The sequence below is a fragment of the Neophocaena asiaeorientalis genome, unplaced genomic scaffold (assembly GCF_003031525.2).
Source record: "Neophocaena asiaeorientalis asiaeorientalis breed wild unplaced genomic scaffold, Neophocaena_asiaeorientalis_V1.1 scaffold303, whole genome shotgun sequence".
Classification (NCBI taxonomy): domain Eukaryota; kingdom Metazoa; phylum Chordata; class Mammalia; order Artiodactyla; family Phocoenidae; genus Neophocaena; species Neophocaena asiaeorientalis.
In genome coordinates this window covers 2,228,755-2,246,312 of record NW_020174420.1, presented here as the reverse complement: position 1 = coordinate 2,246,312, position 17,558 = coordinate 2,228,755, and the positions used below count along the sequence as shown (strand labels likewise).

Here is a 17,558-nt window from a genome sequence, read left to right as displayed (position 1 = left end):
TGGAAGGAAGGAAAAACAGGTTAAGCTCTGCGGGCCAGACCCCAGCCAGGCTGGGAAAACTGGCTTGGGACAGAAACTTGGGGATGCACCAGCCAGAGTCACCAGGCTCTTTTGGGCGGACAAGTCCACCTTCTGCTGGTTAAACCTCAGGGGCAGAAGCTCCTGAAACTGTGCTTTCAGCGCCAAAGGAAACGAGAGAATGGGGATGCGCGCTGTCATGAGGGCCTTCATTCAACTGGACGTGATTCAACCCCGTCTGCGGCCAGCTCCCTCATCAGGGGTGGCTTAGTGGGCAGCTCATGAGCTGGTCAGGGCTCTGGCAGCAGAATGGCTTCCCCCGAGGCTATATAAGAACGGACCCCTGGGCTTCCCTGGTGGCGCAGTGGTTGAGAGTCCGCCTGCCGATGCAGGGGACACAGGTTCGTGCCCCGGTCCGGGAAGATCCCCACATGCTGCGGAGCAGCTGGGCCCGTGAGCCATGGCCGCTGAGCCTGTGCGTCCGGAGCCTGTGCTCCGCAGCAGGAGAGGCCACAACAGTGAGAGGCCCGCGTACTGCAAAAAAAAAGGATGGACCCCCTTGTTGCTCAATGGGTGGGCCCTGACGGTATCCTCTGTGCCTGTCGTGGGGAGGCAGCGTGCACCCATTCCCCAGCAGCTCCTGAGTCCAGCCCAGCCTGGACATCTTCCTGCTCTGGTCCCTCCCACAGTTCCTCTGGATGTGGGAAGGTACCTGTCAACTCAAGGAGAAGGGCGTCAGCCTTGGTGGCCATCTCTGGAAGGTCAGATCCATCCCCAGGTTCAAAGCTAACATTCTCTCAAATGTGGGTAGGGAAGAAGTGACATTAACAAGAAATTTACTCTATCTTAAATGACTCTGCCAAGGTGCAGACCGATGGCACAAAATCTACTATAAATTTTCTTAAAAAGGCATACGCAGTTTTCCTATTGGTGCTAAAAGACAAAACAAAAATATTTATCTTCATTAGCTCAATGGATGGTCCCCTGAGGTAGTGAAGGAGATGTGAGTGGGGCCTTCAGAGGACTTGGGTCTCATCCTAGCTCCCCCAGGGACTCAGGGAGGCACCCACGCGGGCCTTTAGCAGACTCAGTTTACCCACACCCTCCTCCTTAAGGCTATCGTGAGGATTAACGAATCAGCAACTTCCTAAATCAAAAGGGCTGCTTACGCACAATTACTATGGCTCTTGAAATGAAGACCAAGTGAACGGCGCTCCAGGGCCTTCAGTTCCCTCCAGGTCAGATCACCAGGAGGCCTAATGAACACCGCAGCGTTCCAGCTTCCCAGGCGCTGTTCTTCCTATCTTCTCCATGCAACCGTGAGCTTCTGGAATGCTGACTGTGCTATGGCCATACCACTCTGAACGCGCCCGATCTCGTCTGGAATGCTGACTGTTTACTAGAGAAGGACACCCCCAGGTGGACGAGTATGGGGTGATTGTCTCCTGATCCACTACTTCCTAAAAAGGAACTCTAAGTTTCTGACAGGCTTTGTGGGTCAACCCAGTGTTCCAGAAACTTGTTCATGTGAGACTTTTCAGAGCCTGTCTGGATATATTTGCTATTTGACTCAAGGAGCCCTGAGCAAGGGATGCTCGGATGAGGGTTCCTGAGAAGTGAGTTTGGCCTCATATCCAGATGTCCAATCTTTTTTGTGGATGTTGGAGAAAATATTCAAGCAACAATGGTAAACTGAATGAAGATCACAGGATTCTAAGAGTTTAGAGTCCTTCAAGACCTTCTATAGGCCAAATCTCTCATTTCACAGATGGGAAAGGGGAGATGATTTCTCAAGGGAAAGAGAATGAACATCTGTTGAATGTCTACAGTCTGTGACACACTAGGTACTTTATATCAGTACTTATTCAATTTGCACAACATCTTTTTAACAAGAAAACTAAGGCTCAGAGAGGTTAAGTTTCTTGTTAAAGGTCACACAGTCACCAGTAAGGATAAAAGAGCTCCCTTCTGAGTAAAACACACATTAGAATAAACTAAACCTGACTCGGTAGGATGAATATCCTCTTCTTTTTCTCCCTTCTTTCTGCTTCATCCTCCAAGAACTTCTGCTCTGACCTGGAGAAGGTGGTCCTCTTCTCTACCCAATAGTGTCTCCCGAGGGAAAAAGGCCTTTCCTTGAGGCAGCCCTCTTACCTGTTTCTGAGTGGCAGCAAGCAGTCCTTCCCTTCAGGAGGGCACTGGGCTTCTCGTGCCGGCAGATGAGGGCCCGGCACCATTCACAGTGTTTTCGGACCTGGCAGCAGCTGCAAAGGTGCAGAGAACATGGTCTTGGCAGGAGCCTGGCAGGGGGGTGCCCAGCTGGTGCAGCGTCTGCCCGAGGGGCCTGCTGGGCAGCTCTGGGCTCTAACCCAGCCTTCCCATGGGGCCTCCGGAGGGAGAGACACAGCAGGGGGCTGAGGGCTTTGCAGGGTGGTGGCCTTTGGGGCAGGAGCTGGCCACCTGTGAGAGGACCTGTTGGCCACCCCAGAGGACCAGCCCCATTCGGCTGCTCTGCTCTGGGTTGGCAGGGTAACCTGGCAGGCAGGTACCTGGCTCCAGCTGATAGAGGGGACCGGTCCCCCACCGGCTGCTTGCTCCATGAAGCAGCAGTTGGGTAACTCCAGAAATGCGGGAGCGGCCTCAGAACCGCTGTCAGGACTGGGTCAAAGCCACCACTTCAGGCTAGCCAGGGCTGGGAGGGTTAGGGACGGGGTCATCCATCAGGAATTGCCAGCCGAGAAGCTGGGACTGTGCGTGGGCTGCAATGGACCCACGGAAGGAATGGAAGAATAAATCATGCACCTCCGTGGCTTCCAATCTTTTTCTGAGGACTAACATTCTCTAGTCGTGGCAAACTCATCCTCTCAGTGAACCCAAAACCCAGAGTCCTAAAGCATCAGGAACATGAACACTCCGGCCTCCCTCTGTGGGCAGGAATGAACGGTCTGCAGAGTTAGCACAAAAAAGGAACCAGAGAACCCAAGAGAAGGGCAGAAAAGAAAGCACTAAGACATTAAGTACCTACAGACACTGATGGTTGTTTCCCTTGGGATAGCATGGAGGGCTGTTTCCACTCATTCTAACCCTAAGGTATATGTAACCTATACATCCAGTGTCTGGGGCTGGGAGGGGTCTCGTGGCTGACATGAGCCTGGAAACAAGCCTGTTGCTGTGCTTCCCTGTTGGAGCCTGGTGACATTTCACGATCCCCACCCCAGCCCCTCTCTCTCGGCACTGCCCCAGGAATGTTACTAGAGCCCCTGAATCTCTGGGCAGCAGAGCTGAGAAGGGACCCTGGGACATTTCTGCCCAAGTTGCTTCTGCCAGGGGTGGCCAGAGCAGTCTCCCGGGCCCGGGTCCCTCCTGAGCCACAGAGTCTGGGTTGGGACCAGCTCACCCCATGTGGGAGAGACCTAGGCCTTGACTCCAGATCTATCAGTGACTGCTGTCTTGCTGTCACCTAGCCAGGAGGGCTTGCCCCGTCACTACCCAGACAGGAATGGCCCAGGGCAGTGAGATCAAGGCCTCTAGGTCCCTCTGGCATGGGATGAGCTGGTCCCAACCAACTCTGCCACTCAGGAGGGACCCCGTGCCCCGGCAACCAGCAGTCTGGCGAGGGCTTGGTCTCTCAGGGATTCTGAACTTGCTCTCTGGCAAGGATGGGCTTGGAAAGGACAGAGGAGAGATGGGATGGCTGCCTCCCTGGGAACTCCTCCCTGGGAATCAGAGAGGCCGCGCAGGTACCCTGGGTTGTTTCTGTCTTTAGAGAATATGGCAAAATGAGCTTTTCACTCCCCCTGGGGAGGCCCACGTGGGCACCGAGTCTTGTTCCTACGGCTCTGGGACCCTCCTGGCCACAGAAACAGGACTGTGGGAGTGACGGGCACCAGCCGGCCATGAGAATCGAGGCTAGTGGTCATTAGGTTGCTCCTACTTCCCCAGGGGGGTCTTCACAAGTAGCAGAACCTGAGCTATGCCCCAGCCTGCAAACATGTTTTCCCAAGACACATGGGAGTAGAACAGCCCAGCTGAGACCTCATCCCTCACCCTTAACACTGGCTTGATCCAGGAGGACGATGTGAGTGCGCTGCGGCTACTGTCAACAAGATGGGGCTCTAGGGGCACCCCGTTCATTCCCAGAACCAGGAGCGTGTGCTTTAGACGCTCCAACAGCAACAGTCAATAAACAAACGGGACGGAGACTCTTATTTATCTGTCCCAAACCCAGGCAACCCCAGAGGGCTCAAGTCTGGCTTCCTGCGGGAACACGCACTGCTTCCTCCAGGCCTGGCTAGAGGGGCCTGTCTACTTACTGTTTCCACCACGAGCTACTTTACGCTGAGCTAACCGCAGCCTTTGGCTGGTATGTCCATTTCTTGTGCGTGTCCAATCAGGCAGCATACTCTGTGCTTGCTCTGTGACTTAGAGGTCTCCAGATACTTCCAGGGAATAAATCTGGCCAGACGCCGGAAATACAGCCCTAGGGCCTCTCCCTTTGCAGAGCAGTCCAGTCGGGAGATATGGGCAAGCAAAGGAGGCTAAGATACACCGGGAAAAGGGCTCAGTTGGTCTAGGGCTCAGGAAGGCTTCCTGGAAGATGTCAGGCAGAGACTGAGTTTCGGAGGAGGAGGAATAGGGCAGAGAGGTAGAGAAAGGGGGAGGCCTGTCATAACAGCAACAGTGGCTTTAGGATTCGCCAAGTGCCTTCTGTGGAGAGGAAGTGAGGCCGCTACTGCCCACTGGGAGCCGTTTCTAGTTCCCTCTGGAACCCCTGCACATCCCCATGACAATGGTGAAGGCTCCAAGCCCACAGCAGAGAGAGAGCACCTTTGGCTCTGCTTTCAATGGGGCACCTCCCAGGATGTGCGCTGCAGACCTGCCAGGATGTGTGCCTTTCACATGACTTGGCTGTCACCAAAGTTCCTCTTTGCTTTGCTAACGCCGATCAGACATCACAGCAGTAAACTGTCGTGGTGGCCCTGTTATGGCCCCGGGAGGGCCTGCAGGTGGCGGTCCCGGCCTCAGGGGTAGCAAAGACTCACTGTATCAGCACACACGTGATGATGAGGACAGTCAGGGCCACGACGGAGACCACCACCAAGGCAGTAATGGCCTGCTTCTTCTGGCTGGCGGCCACCACGGCCAGGAGGTCCGCGTGTTCACAGCGCGCGCCGACGTACCCAGAGTGGCAGCTGAGGAAGACAGGAACGGTCAGCGCGCTCTCCAGGCAGAAGTCTCATTCTCCCCACTCCCCAGGAAGGCTGGGCCGGAGGGGAAAAGCCCAAAGGGGCCCCTCCAGCCTTTGCTGTTGGAGGCAAAGGCATCAGCAAAATTTCTCCTACTCCCCTGCACAGGCTCCTCTTGTTTGGAGAACAAGGGATAACTCACCAGCTTATCATCTGAGGGGAAGGTGTTGCTGAGGCACTTCGTTATTACGGTAACCGTGCCAGATCCCGGGGGAGTGAGGAGGGCGGCAAGTGTGTCCAAGACACGGAGCTCATTTTGGCAGTTCATAAAAATCCAGGTTATTTTTAAACTAAATGTGTGTATTCAGAATTCCTAGTGATGAGAGAAAGACAACATGCTAAACCAGCAGGAGACAAAGACTGTGGTTTGCTTTTTTATCTTCTTCATCAAGTTTAATGAGTTCTGCAGACGTTTACCAGGTGGGGCGTGTACTGGACTAGAGGCCAGCACCACTATCTGGTAATAACAGCTGGCCTCTCTCCGCTAGAGGATTAGTAACGGCACAAAACGATGCATGTTTATGAACATGCATGCAGCCTGTAAAGGGCAACACCAACACAAGGTGATAGTATTACTTGTATTGCTACTATTCAGAGACTCTTTGGCATCAATCATTTCTGTAGCGGCCTCCTCCTAAGAGCTGAGGGCTGAAGCTGCTTCTTCCACGTAGCCCTCACCTATGCTAAACTCCCCCCACCCAGATTCTGGCTGGGTTCGTGCACGGTGATTCCTCAGGACATGTTCTAGGCATAAGGAAGCGATGGTCATTTTCTGATGCAGGCCCTTTTTTTTTTTTTTCCCCGCCAAGCATATGATTCTTCTCAGTAGAAGATACTTAGCTTACACACAGGTCCCTTTGTCTGGGGTGACTTTTTTATTGTAATGAAAATGTTTGATCACCACTGCCTTCTCAGGTGGGATAGCTTCCTTCCCACAGGGGACTTCCTTGAGGGGCAGTCTTGCACCAAACATCACACTGGATTTAAAGGTTTTTGTCCCTCCCCACCGCCCTTCGGACACGACAATGATAGTTAAATTTTTTTTTTTTAAGAGTCTAACTTTTGATGAAATAGCCAGACTGTCACTTTCACTTTTAGATTAAAAGGCTTTGGAAGGGCAAGGAAAATGAAGGGGGATTAAGGGTCCTGGTATGCCTGCTCTTGTGCAGGGCCAGCCCCAGGGGCGTTGCATTTGTGATTCCCTTAAACCTGGGCTCCCGGGCTGCCAGACCCCACATGCCAGAAGGAGTCACAGGACAAATATAGTGCATTTTCCTGGAGTACAGGTTTTGCTCAATGCTAGCAACAAATTGAATCATTTTCAGGTACTGTATGGGTTTAAGGTTACGGCAAACAGGAGATACTGCAAAAATGGCTGCTTAAGGCTACAACCTGGGATACCAGAACATATAGCTTCTGTCTTTAATGCTGCTTAATGGAAAAGTCTCTCACTGGTGCTCTTTATCCCAAAGCCCAACTGTTATGTACCTCCTTTAAAGGTATTCTTTAGTTTGAATTCTTTTGTCTGAACTTGCTTTTCTGTTAGAGGTTAGTTTACATTTGACACGTGTTTTCTCACTTAGTCTTTGCACAGAAAAGTCAAGTCACTTGCCTGTGCCCACCCTGCCAGGGAAGAGAGAGAAATCCATTCCCAGGTCTGCTGACCACAGGGTCTGGGTTCTCGCTCACTCAGCAGGGCTGCTGCCCCTGCATACTATCTGGGGACTGTGATGAGAATGCCGTAGATTCAGCTCTTGATTAAATCTGGCTTTTGGTTTAGCCTCCAATCTTGAAAGTGTAAAGGAGATTTGAGCTTTTAGGTTCAACAAGGGTGCAAAGGGTTTGCAGTCTTCAGTTAGTAAGGAAGCTGGGGAGGGCCAACCGGGATGGAAAATGCCATGTAGAGTTCTCTATAGACCCAAGGAGGAGACAGCAGGCTCCTGAGAGGAAGAAGATGCAGGAGCTCTGGCAAGAAGACCTTGTTTGAAAAAGGATCTGGACCACGGAAGTGTGAATAAGAACACAGACTCTCACAGACTTTGGCTAGGAGGGCGATGACTGGGGGCTAGGAAACAGGGGCAAGTTTGCTTTTGTTTGGTCTTAATAACAAAATCATTTTGAGGACAAATTCAGAAACAGCTCACCCTGTAGGCTGGGGAGAAAACAAGGCGCTGGCCCCTTCCCAGTAGGGGAAAGCTGACGGTGCACTGAACTTGAGACTGAGAGGCGATGAGCAACGGCACAGGTGATGCACAGATTGAAGCTGTGGGTGTCTATAGCGAATCCTGCAAAGGGTCCCTCCTCCAACCCATCCTGAATATTCACCCGGCACCCACATGGCTCCCACCTGGGTTGCGGGCTTCCTCCATTTGGTATCCAATGCCCCTTATCTGCAGGACCCTAACCCACCCCCTCTACTTTATCTCCAGTCACCTAGGTTTCAGCCAACCCACGAAGTCCCCCCACCCCTAATGTCAACTTAAACTAGTGCCCAGCACATAGGCACTCAGGACACGTCGGCCTGTGAATGAATGAATGAATGAATGACTACCTTCCCCTTGCCCATCTCAGCTCCTGCCACCTTCTCTGCCTGGAATATTATTCCTCACTTTCTTCCTCAAACTCCATCTCAAAGACCACATTCACCAAGAAGATATAATTTAAAGACTCACTCATTCATTCGCCCAGTCATCCATCCATCCATTTTCCATAGCTCTTTCTATGGATCTCCCTATAGCCTCTCCTTCTCTGAAGGCCCTTAGGACTATGCCCACCTCTCTGGCTGCCTCTCCCACCAGCCTCACTTTAGGCCAGCCTCCAGGCTCCCGCAGGCAAGACCTAGCTCTACAAAAACTCTGGTGAACCACAGAACAGAAGAGGGTTGGGGAGCCTGGGCTTTGGGATGGATTGTTAGATGTCTAACCAGGAGTTGCAGTCAAGCCAGTGAGACTTCTCTGTAGCTGGGTGTTAGTCTGCTTCCTCCTAGGGAAGGGTAGTGTGATGAGGGTTTGCACAGCTATTCGTGAAAGGTCCAGGCTATAGGAAGAGCACCCCAGGAGGCAATTCCACCCAGCTAGAGATGTTCCTACTCTAACCTGCAGGCCCTGGGAGAGGAGGATTCTAACACCTCCTCAACTGCTGGGTTCTGGAAACCCTATGAATTAACAAATCAATGCTGGGGACTCTAAGAAATCCCATTTAAATAAAATAGTGGGAGATTAGTGCTAATTACATTATCTTATCAACGAAGGCTATGCTAAACTCCTACATGAACTATCTCTGTTAATCCCAACAATGACTACTGCATGGGAGGTCTGGGCTGCTGTTTACCTTGTTTTACAGATGGGGCGGGCAGATTCGGGAGTTAAAAACCTAAGGATCTCAACTGTGAAGGAGACCTTTCTGGGGTAATGCAAATTAATCCAGAAGATACTACTCTGGGAGAGTGATTCAATGGCAAACTCACAAACTGCACAGCAAAAAGGAAGAGGGGTGGCTGATTGCCCCATAAAGAGGTCTTCCTGCTGTGGGTGTAGCAAGTTGCAAAGATGCCCCCAAACAGTGCCGTCTTAACTCACGAGGGAAGATAACCCTCTAGGCTGGGTCACATTTTGCTGACTTTCCATCCTCTTCCTGCCATGTGTGTGCTGGGCCCTTTACAACCAGCCTGGCCTCAGTACTGCCCCGGGCAGAGGTCTTTCCCATTAGGAAAGTCTTCATGCCAAAAAGAATGCCTCTGTCCACTTAGTGTCACAGCAGTAAACACTCAAACCCCAGTCTCATTGAGTTAGGGAGCTCAGCTTGCTTCTGAATGAACACTTCCCCAGTGAGGCATGGGGAGCACCTGAGTTGTTGCCTAATACACGAGACTCCAGGTCATGGCCTAGGTGAGCTCCAAGAAGAGAAAGTCTTAGCACCAAGCAGCCCAGCTGCAGCTGGGAGGCAGAACAGCCAGTGGTCCAGATACTTGAGCTTCTCCCAGGACCTCCCAGGTCAAAATCTCTCTGAAAATGGGGCCCGGGGGTCTTAAAGAAAAGGCCGAGGGTATTCTGATGAAGCCCGAGTTGAAAGCCACCGTGAAGGTTTACCAGTGAAATCAACTCTGGCTGCCCATTGGAATGGCCTGTGGAGCTTGAAAAAATCCTGAGGTCTAGGCCACAGCCCAGACCAACTAAATCAGAATCCCTGGGAGTAAGGTCTGGGCATCAGCATTTTTAAAGCTCCCAGATGATTCCAATGGGCAGCCAAAGTTGAGAACACAATTTAGACTTTCTGGCCTTGGGATGGAGGGAGGTCCTTTCTTCTCCCCAGTCAACTGTAATACAGGGATGCTTTTCAGTTGCTCTTTACTAGGGGGGGAGCAAGAAAAGGTTTGGTGACATACATTAAAAAAAAAATTCCCAAGCTTCTAATATTAAACTTAATTACGTAATTATTTTAGCATAAGTCACACAATGAGGGGAAAGGTCACCTCACCTGGTCACAAGTGAATCATGCTTGACTCAGCTGCTGTCTCTAACGCAGGTAGGCACTGCTTCCCACCTGGCTGTACATTAGAATCACCTGGGAAGCTCTGGCGAATGCTGGGGCCATGGTCATACCCTTGGAGATGCCCATCCAATTGGTCTGGGCACCCAAGTAACTCTAATGTGAGACCAGGCCTGAGAACCACTGAGGTAGAAGGTCATTTAAGGACACAGAATCAAGACCCAACAATTCAAAATCTGCCCCTCCCCCTTCTCCTTCCTCTCTTCCCCGTCTCTCTCTGGGCATTTCCCCAGGGTGGGAGATGTACAGTGGGTCCTCTCATTCAGGTGCAGGAGAAATGGGAGATGCGGCACCTCTGTTTAAGAAAGGAATCTGAGGGCTTCCCTGGTGGCGCAGTGGTTGAGAGTCTGCCTGCCGATGCAGGGGACGCGGGTTCGTGCCCCGGTCCGGGAGGATCCCACATGCCGCGGAGCGGCTGTGCCCGTGAGCCATGGCCGCTGAGCCTGCGCGTCCGGAGCCTGTGCTCCGCAACGGTAGAGGCCACAACAGTGAGAGGCCCATGTACCGCAAAAAAAAAAAAAAAAGAAAGGAATCTCAGCAAAATAGGAATTTTTCTATCACGAAGGGGAATGGCACATGTGTAAGGCTGAACATTTTCTTATAACATTTGACCATTCAATTTTATCTGTCGAGAGTGGATATCGTCAAACACAAGACTCTGGAATGCTGATTTTGTCTTCATAATTCTGAAAATGAGGCTCTGGAATCACATGTAGGCTGTTTCCCCCAGATAAGAATAAAAAAGAAGTACATAAGAAAGAAAGGAAAGAGTGTAGCACAGGAGGGGCAAGGAGCTTGTCTGAACTGCAGGAGCCATGGTGGCTGAAGATGAAAGGCAATGGGCTCCAGCCAGGCGAGTCCCTGAGACCTTCTCATTTTTGTTACTGATTCAGTTTGGAGGTTGCTTTGGTGCTTTTCTTAGAAGCAAACTTTGTGGCTTAGGCCTCCTCATTTTAACAAGAATTAAATGATCAATGATATGCCTTTCTTTCTCCTCTGCTGAGGGTTTTCAGACCTTCTAGTCCTGTCCAGTTGCTCAGTGTTTCCCCTAAGTCCCTTTTGTACCTGGTTCACAGTGCCTTTTAAAATTTTAAAGAAATAGGATAATGCATGTAGAGCTGTGCTCTTATTAGTGTTTTTTTTTCCCTTAAGGAAAATGTTCTCCAATTAGAGAAAGAATGTTTCTAAGCAAATTGGAAAGGACATACATCCCAATATAATAGAACAGAAAGACAAAGAAAAGAAAAGTCCCATTGTTGTACACCCTACCACCTTAAATGGCAGTCTGATTGACAAGGGGTTCTTCTGGACTACTTCTATGTAGTTTTTAACATAGTTAAGATTTTTTAAAAGTACGATTTTGCATCAATTTCTCATTTAACATCTCTTCACCATTTTACTAAGTCATTAGGAAACTGCAGAAGTTGTTTAAAATGGTTGTAAAGTAATTTATACACGATTTGCTTCACTGAACCCTTACCATTTAGGCTGTATCCAATTTTGATATCATAAACAATGCCAGGGGATTATCTTTGTGTACACATTTTCTTTGCATTTGAGATTACTTCCTCAGGACAGGGTCCCGCAAGTGGGCACAACACGGTACAGACTTTGGAGCCAAAGTGTCATTCGTTTGAATCTCATTCCCCGCGTAATGCCTGTGTGATCTTGAGCCAGTTACTCAACCTCTCTGTGGCACTCATTCTGCGTCCTTAAAACATGATAGTAATAAAACTTACCTCATAGAGTTATGAGCATTAAATGAGTTAACATCTTGTGAAGTACCTGACACAAAGGAAGGGCTGTACAAGTGCCAAAAATGTAAATAAAAGAATGGGAGCATTTTCAAGGCTCTTGAGAGACACTGTCTTCATAAACAATGGTGTACTCTCTGGCAGGAGGCTAGTGCTCTGATTTGTAGCCACGCCTTTTGGCACAGGCTCCGAGATAAAGTTTTTAATATGGGGGCCAAGAACCAAGGTGACCAAGGGCCAGGGACCATGGTTTTAGAAAAACGTTTATACCAACTTGCCTTTAACATGGAGAAAATCCATAGGGCTGGGGTGGGAGTGGGGACATGACTCGCAGGACACCTGTACTGGGTTTACCCATTTTTGGCTTCAAGAACTGGATTTACCAAGTCCTAGAACCTCTCTGCTTGGGGCGCTCGGGAGGAGTGGGCTGGAGGGAGTAGGGGCTTCCTCATTGTACAGTTCCATGGTCTACCCAACTTTCGCTGCTTCTTCAGCAGGACTTGGATCCTTCAGCTGTGGTGATGGTAACAACGTGCTGTTCACAATGGTGATCGTGCTGTTCTTATGCTCTGCTAGGAACTGGGCTTCAATAGTCTCTCGTGTGCTAATAGAACTTTCCGTGATGATTCGACAGATGAATGGATAAAGATGTGGTACGTATATACAATGGGATACTACTCAGCCATAAAAAAGAACAAAAGAAGCCATTTGCAGCAACATGGATGCAGCTAGAGATTATCACACCAAGTGAAGTTAGAAAGAAAAGGTGATATCATATGATATCACTTATATGTGGAATCTAAAATATGGCACGAAGGAACCTATCTATGAAACAGAAACAGACTCACAGACATAGAGAACAGACTTGTCTATTGCCAAGGGGGAGGGGGAGTGGGGGACAGACGGATTGGGAGTTTGGGGTTAGTAGATGCAAACTATCACATATAGAATAAACAACAATAAACAAAGAATGCATACGTATGTATAACTGAGTCACCTTGCTGTACAGCAGAAATTAACACAACACTGTAAACCAACTATACTTCAATAAAAAAATAAATTTAAGAAGAACTTTCTGCGATGATGGAAATAGTGTCTGTATGTGTGCTAATACAGTAGCCACTAGCTGCCTAGAGGTACTGAGTACTTGAAATGTGGCTAGTGAGACTGAAAAAAAATTTTATTGGAGTAGAGTTGATTTACAATGATGTGTTAGTTTCAGGTGTACAGCAAAGTGAATCAGTTATACATATACATATATCCACTCTTTTTTCAGATTCTTCTCCCATATAGGCCATTACAGACTATTGAGTAGAGCTCCCTGTGCTATACAACAGGTTCTTATTAGTTATCTATTTTACATATCGAGTACTGCATATACGTCAATCCCAATCTACCAATTTATCCCTCTCCCCCGTATCCCCTGGTAACCATAAATTTGTTTCCTACATCCGTGGCTCTACTTCTGTGAAAAACTAAATTTTAATCAATTAAATAAATTAAATAGCCACACATGGCTAGTGGCTCCTGTCTTGGACAGCAAAAGCTCTGCATGCATTATGGTCACTGGGTCCTCATTACAATCCTGAGAAGTACTAATCTCTCCGTTTTATACACAAAGAAACTGAGGCTTAACGGTGCTAAGTCACTCAGATCTGTCTGATGTCCAAATCCATGCCTTTAACTGCTGCGTTATCCTGCCTGGTGTGTGACCCTCAGTACCTGCTTCCGCTGGGGGTAGAGAGAGGGCGTGCACTTTCTCCAGCCCTGTGGGTGGGTGATGTCTTAACGTCTTAGCCCTACACCCCACCACCTGCTGGTTATTGAGATGACAGTAGATCTACATAAAGTGGCTCACACACCAACAAGAAAACCACTCCCAATCCTGATGTCTCGGGAGGCGTGTTCTTGGTCACACAGGCAGTCTGCTTGCACACTGAAGGCGGTCACCCCTCTCTGGGTGTTTGACTCTGTTCAGATCCCACTGGAATGTACTGTGGCCAGAGCCAGGTGGAATGTTTTCCTTGGCTGACAGCAATGTGCTTTCACACTTTGCTGTGGGAAAGTCAGGGAGTTCAGTCACCGAGGGGCAGTTTTTGGATAGGTGAGACACTTCGATGAGTTGTCACTGGCTGCCAACACTGGGACCCTGAAAACCTGTCACCCGGGTGGCTTCCTTCAACTGTTTTCCTTTGTTTGAAGGTTTCTGCAGGCAGCAGACCAACGGTTTGCAGAATCTGCCTCAGGGAAAAAAACGGTGTTTGAGTCCTAACCTTGCATTTCTATGGTTTTACTTACTACCTTTGGAAATTCTTTCCCTATTTGTTTTCTGAAGTGGTTGGCTCCCAGAAGGGATTTTTTAAAGGGAGACCAAAGATACAATCTAGGGTTCATCTGAAGCATAAATGTTTCAGGATAATGTTCACTACCTTTGGTGATTTCTGACTAGTTATTTGCTGTAACTTTTTTTCCTTATCTCATATTTTAGTGTGAGATGTCATTTTAGTTCTCTGGAAACCTAAGGACTATTGTTCTTATGGAAAACAAAGCTTAAGAATGACAGTATTTTAGAAAGAGCTCCCTCTTACCGGACTATAGTCTTGGGTCCCTGTGGGTCTTCCTGTAAGGCCATGACTGACACGGCCTTAACGTCAAGGTATGTCAGTTTTATTGACAAGGATGAGTGTGTCAGCTCCCTAAAGCTGGGGTAGTTCTAAGAGCGGGGACAGCAGGTTTTGCTTTCTCTGCGTGGACTCACAGTTTTTGGTCTGGTGGGAATTAATGAATTAGAACATTCTTCTACGTACTGTAAATACAAAAAGGTATAAGGTGTGGTCCTGCCCTCACTGAGCTTACAAGCTCATGTGGCGGCAGAAGTGAGCAAAGCAGGCTGGCGTGAGTGGAACAGAGCGGGCAACAGGAATGACTGGGGACCGACTTTGGCTTCAGTGTTGGGGACCAGCAGGAAGAGGTGGAAACTGGGGAACTGGGGGGGCGGCGGGCAGGCTGTGTTCCAGAGAAGCTGGGCGTCTGCCTGGAGATGTAAAACCTGACTTCCAAAATGTGGACAGCTAATTACAACCACCAAAGAACAAGGCAGACTCATCTACCGCAGTATGAAACACGTCTGTGGGCTGAATACCACCCCTGGGCCGCCAAGATCCAGTGGGGAAACTGAGGTAAAGAGGCGGTAAAGGTTCATGTGGCCACGCCTCCCAGCAGACGGTCAGCTTTCCCACACTGCAGCAGGGTCTCCGCTGATTCTGTAGACCCTGCCCTCGGCCCACAGGAAGGATTCATTGAGAGTCTGTGCTGAGGGTAACGAGTGTAGGAATGACCCTGACCTTCCTCTGGAGGAAGGTTTACTTGCAGGTGCCATCACCTTTCCTGGAAATAAGAGCTATTTGAGGGGAACTCTGTGAGGCTGAGACAGAGTGCCCTCAGGGGCAACAGCTGAGAACATGGGTTTCGGGGTTGGAATTGATGGGACCGAACCCCGGCTCCACCATTTATGGGCTCTGGGGCTCCGGGCAAGTCGCCTAACTTCTCTGAGCCTCAGTTTTCTCATTCATACAATAAGGGCAAGAATCTCTACTTGAGAGGGAAGCTGGGAGAATGGGAGGACTCCATGAGTCACTGTATGTGGAGTGCTGAGAGCCGGCCCGGCACACAGTTACAGCTTTTACAGAGAGCTTACTACTATTATTAACAGTAATAGTTATAGGGTGAGTGGGGAGAGAGACAGCCGGTCTTCCTGACCACCAGCACGTAACGGTGTGTAAGTGTGATGGACGGTGATCTCCCCAAGCCACGAGCGGGGCTTGGGATCTGGACTGAACAGAACAAGGGAGCCACCACTCCCTGCTCTCAGAAGGCTTTCGCCAGCCGAAGGGGGCTCGGCCACAGGTAAGGTTACCCGCTGACCCAGGCTCAAGGCTGCCAGCTCTCAGAGTTTACAACAGTCCCTGATCTGGTGGAAAAACTGAACTTCTGACACACTTTTGATCAGAACTCCCCCCCTCTCTCTCCCATCGCACAGCCCGGGGCAGCCTGAGGTCCCGGCACCCGGCACCGCTGGAGGGGAGAGGGCCTTCCGCCTGCTGCACTGGTAGGCTTCCTGAGATCTAGGCCAAGAGGCCACCCTTCCTTCAGGGCCAGTGTTTTTCCATAATGACCAGGCTACGATCAAAAATAATCCCATCAGCCTCCCAGAGGCTCCTATGTGTATTTTAATAAGAATCATCATCATGAATGACGACGACTATTGTCATCATCTGCTTTGTATTTAGGGGTGGGGAGGGCTCTTGGCGCTGCAGACGTGGCCTGGGGGCCTCACCCAGGCCTCCCAGGAGGAAGGTGGCCAGCGTGCCTCTCCAGGCTTCAGAGGCACCCCGAGGGGCCTGCCCAGGCTCACACTGCTGCACCTCAGGAAGAGGAAAGCCCTACTCACCACCACTTATTGTGGCAGGCTTTCCCGGTCCCCAGTCTCTCCTGGGCTACTCATCCGATACCCTTAAGCATCATGGTTAAGAATGCAGTTTTAGGAGCCAGACGGGCTGGGTCTGAATGTGAGCTCTGCTACGTGATCTGGGCACAGCTTCTCTGTGCCCACCTCACGGGATCGTTCTGAGGATTACATGAATTAACACATGGATCATGCTTAGAACGATGCCTGGAATGAAGCAAAGCCCAATAAATGCTGGCTTTTATTAACATTTAGTATTATTTACTGGTATTATTAGTTTGGATCATATGAAATTGCTGATTTTAACCGTTTTTGACCTATAAAAATGGCAACTTCATAGACATGGGTGGTTCTTAATGGGGGTGGAGGGCAATTCTTCCTCTGCCCCCAACCCCACCACCCCCATCCTGGGGGACATTTGGCAATGTCTGGAGACATTTTTGATTGTCACGACTGTTGTGGGGAGGTGGTGCTCCTGGAACCTAGTGGGTAGAGGCCAGGGTTGCTAACACCCTCCAGAGCACAGGTGAGCTCTCACAGCAAGGGGTTACCCAGCCCCAAAAGTCAACAGTGCCAAGGCTGACTATAGGGCCACCTAACAGTACTCCACCACGCACAGATTTACTTCCCTAAAACACCCCTTGCCATGAGTGGCACGGCTCCCACTGCCTAGAGAATAAAGGCTCACTTCCAACAGGCTCTGGCTTCCAATTCATCTCCAATCTTGTCTCCTCCCTACTGTGGCCTCACTGACTGTAACGGCAGGTCGCCCAACACTCCAGGCCTGGAGCAACCTCTCTGCTCTCCACACCAGCCAAATCCCGACACCTGCTCCGGGAAGCTTTCCTTATGGGCCTTTCTTGCCCAGTCGGGCTGACCGTGGCAATCACTGGTGGCTCCTAACTAATGTGACTCCTGGGTCCCATTCCTGGAGATTCTGATTCAGGGGATTGGGGTGGGGCTCAGCTATGTTTTCAGAAGCAGCCCCCGGGGGCTCATGCTCAGCCTGCGGTGGCAAATGCCACGCCCTGGCCTGCATCTTTATTTCCAAGTTGCTTTGTTCTGTTACCACTCATGTACACCAACCCTCTGTGTGCACTTCTGGCTTATTTTATTAGCTGGATGAGGGCGGAGACCTCGTCTTAAGAGACTCCAGCTATTCAAAGGGATCCAAACAAGTGCCTTGCCCTCCAGAAATTCTAAGTAGTGAATTAAACTTGAACCAAAATTAGGAGTTTGGGATTAACAGATATGCACTACCATATAAAAAATAAACAACAAGGTCCTACTGTAGAGCACAGGGAACTATATTCACTATCTGGTAATAACCTATAATGGAAAAGAATCTGAAAAAGAATATAGTCTTCATATAAAAAAATATATAGGAATAACTGAATCGCTTTGCTGTACACCTGAAACTGGCACAACATTGTAAATCAGCTATACTGCAATTAAAAAAAAAAAGAAAAAAAACGTGAATCCAGGAATTTTCAGACTTTGTTGAACCCAGGAGTCACCTGAGGTGCT

General features: G+C 49.6%; 1 protein-coding gene across 7 annotated transcripts in view; it reads right to left on the bottom strand.

Annotated features, from left to right (window-relative positions):
* Positions 1–17,558, bottom strand: part of TGFA (transforming growth factor alpha) — a 130,704-nt gene that overhangs the window by 27,526 nt on the left and 85,620 nt on the right. For 5 of the 7 annotated variants that reach the window (XR_003004701.1, XR_003004700.1, XM_024756391.1 and 2 more), the window contains 2 exons: positions 5,061–5,210; positions 2,173–2,282 (listed from right to left, as the gene is read on the bottom strand). Coding sequence is in view for 5 of the 7 variants with exons in the window: in XM_024756391.1 (XP_024612159.1) it covers positions 2,173–2,282; positions 5,061–5,210 (260 nt within the window). In the remaining 2 variants the exon portion in view is untranslated. Of the gene's footprint in view, positions 1–5; positions 2,283–5,060; positions 5,211–17,558 lie in introns of those variants that run through there. The other 2 variants (XM_024756388.1, XM_024756389.1) reach the window with 1 other exon arrangement.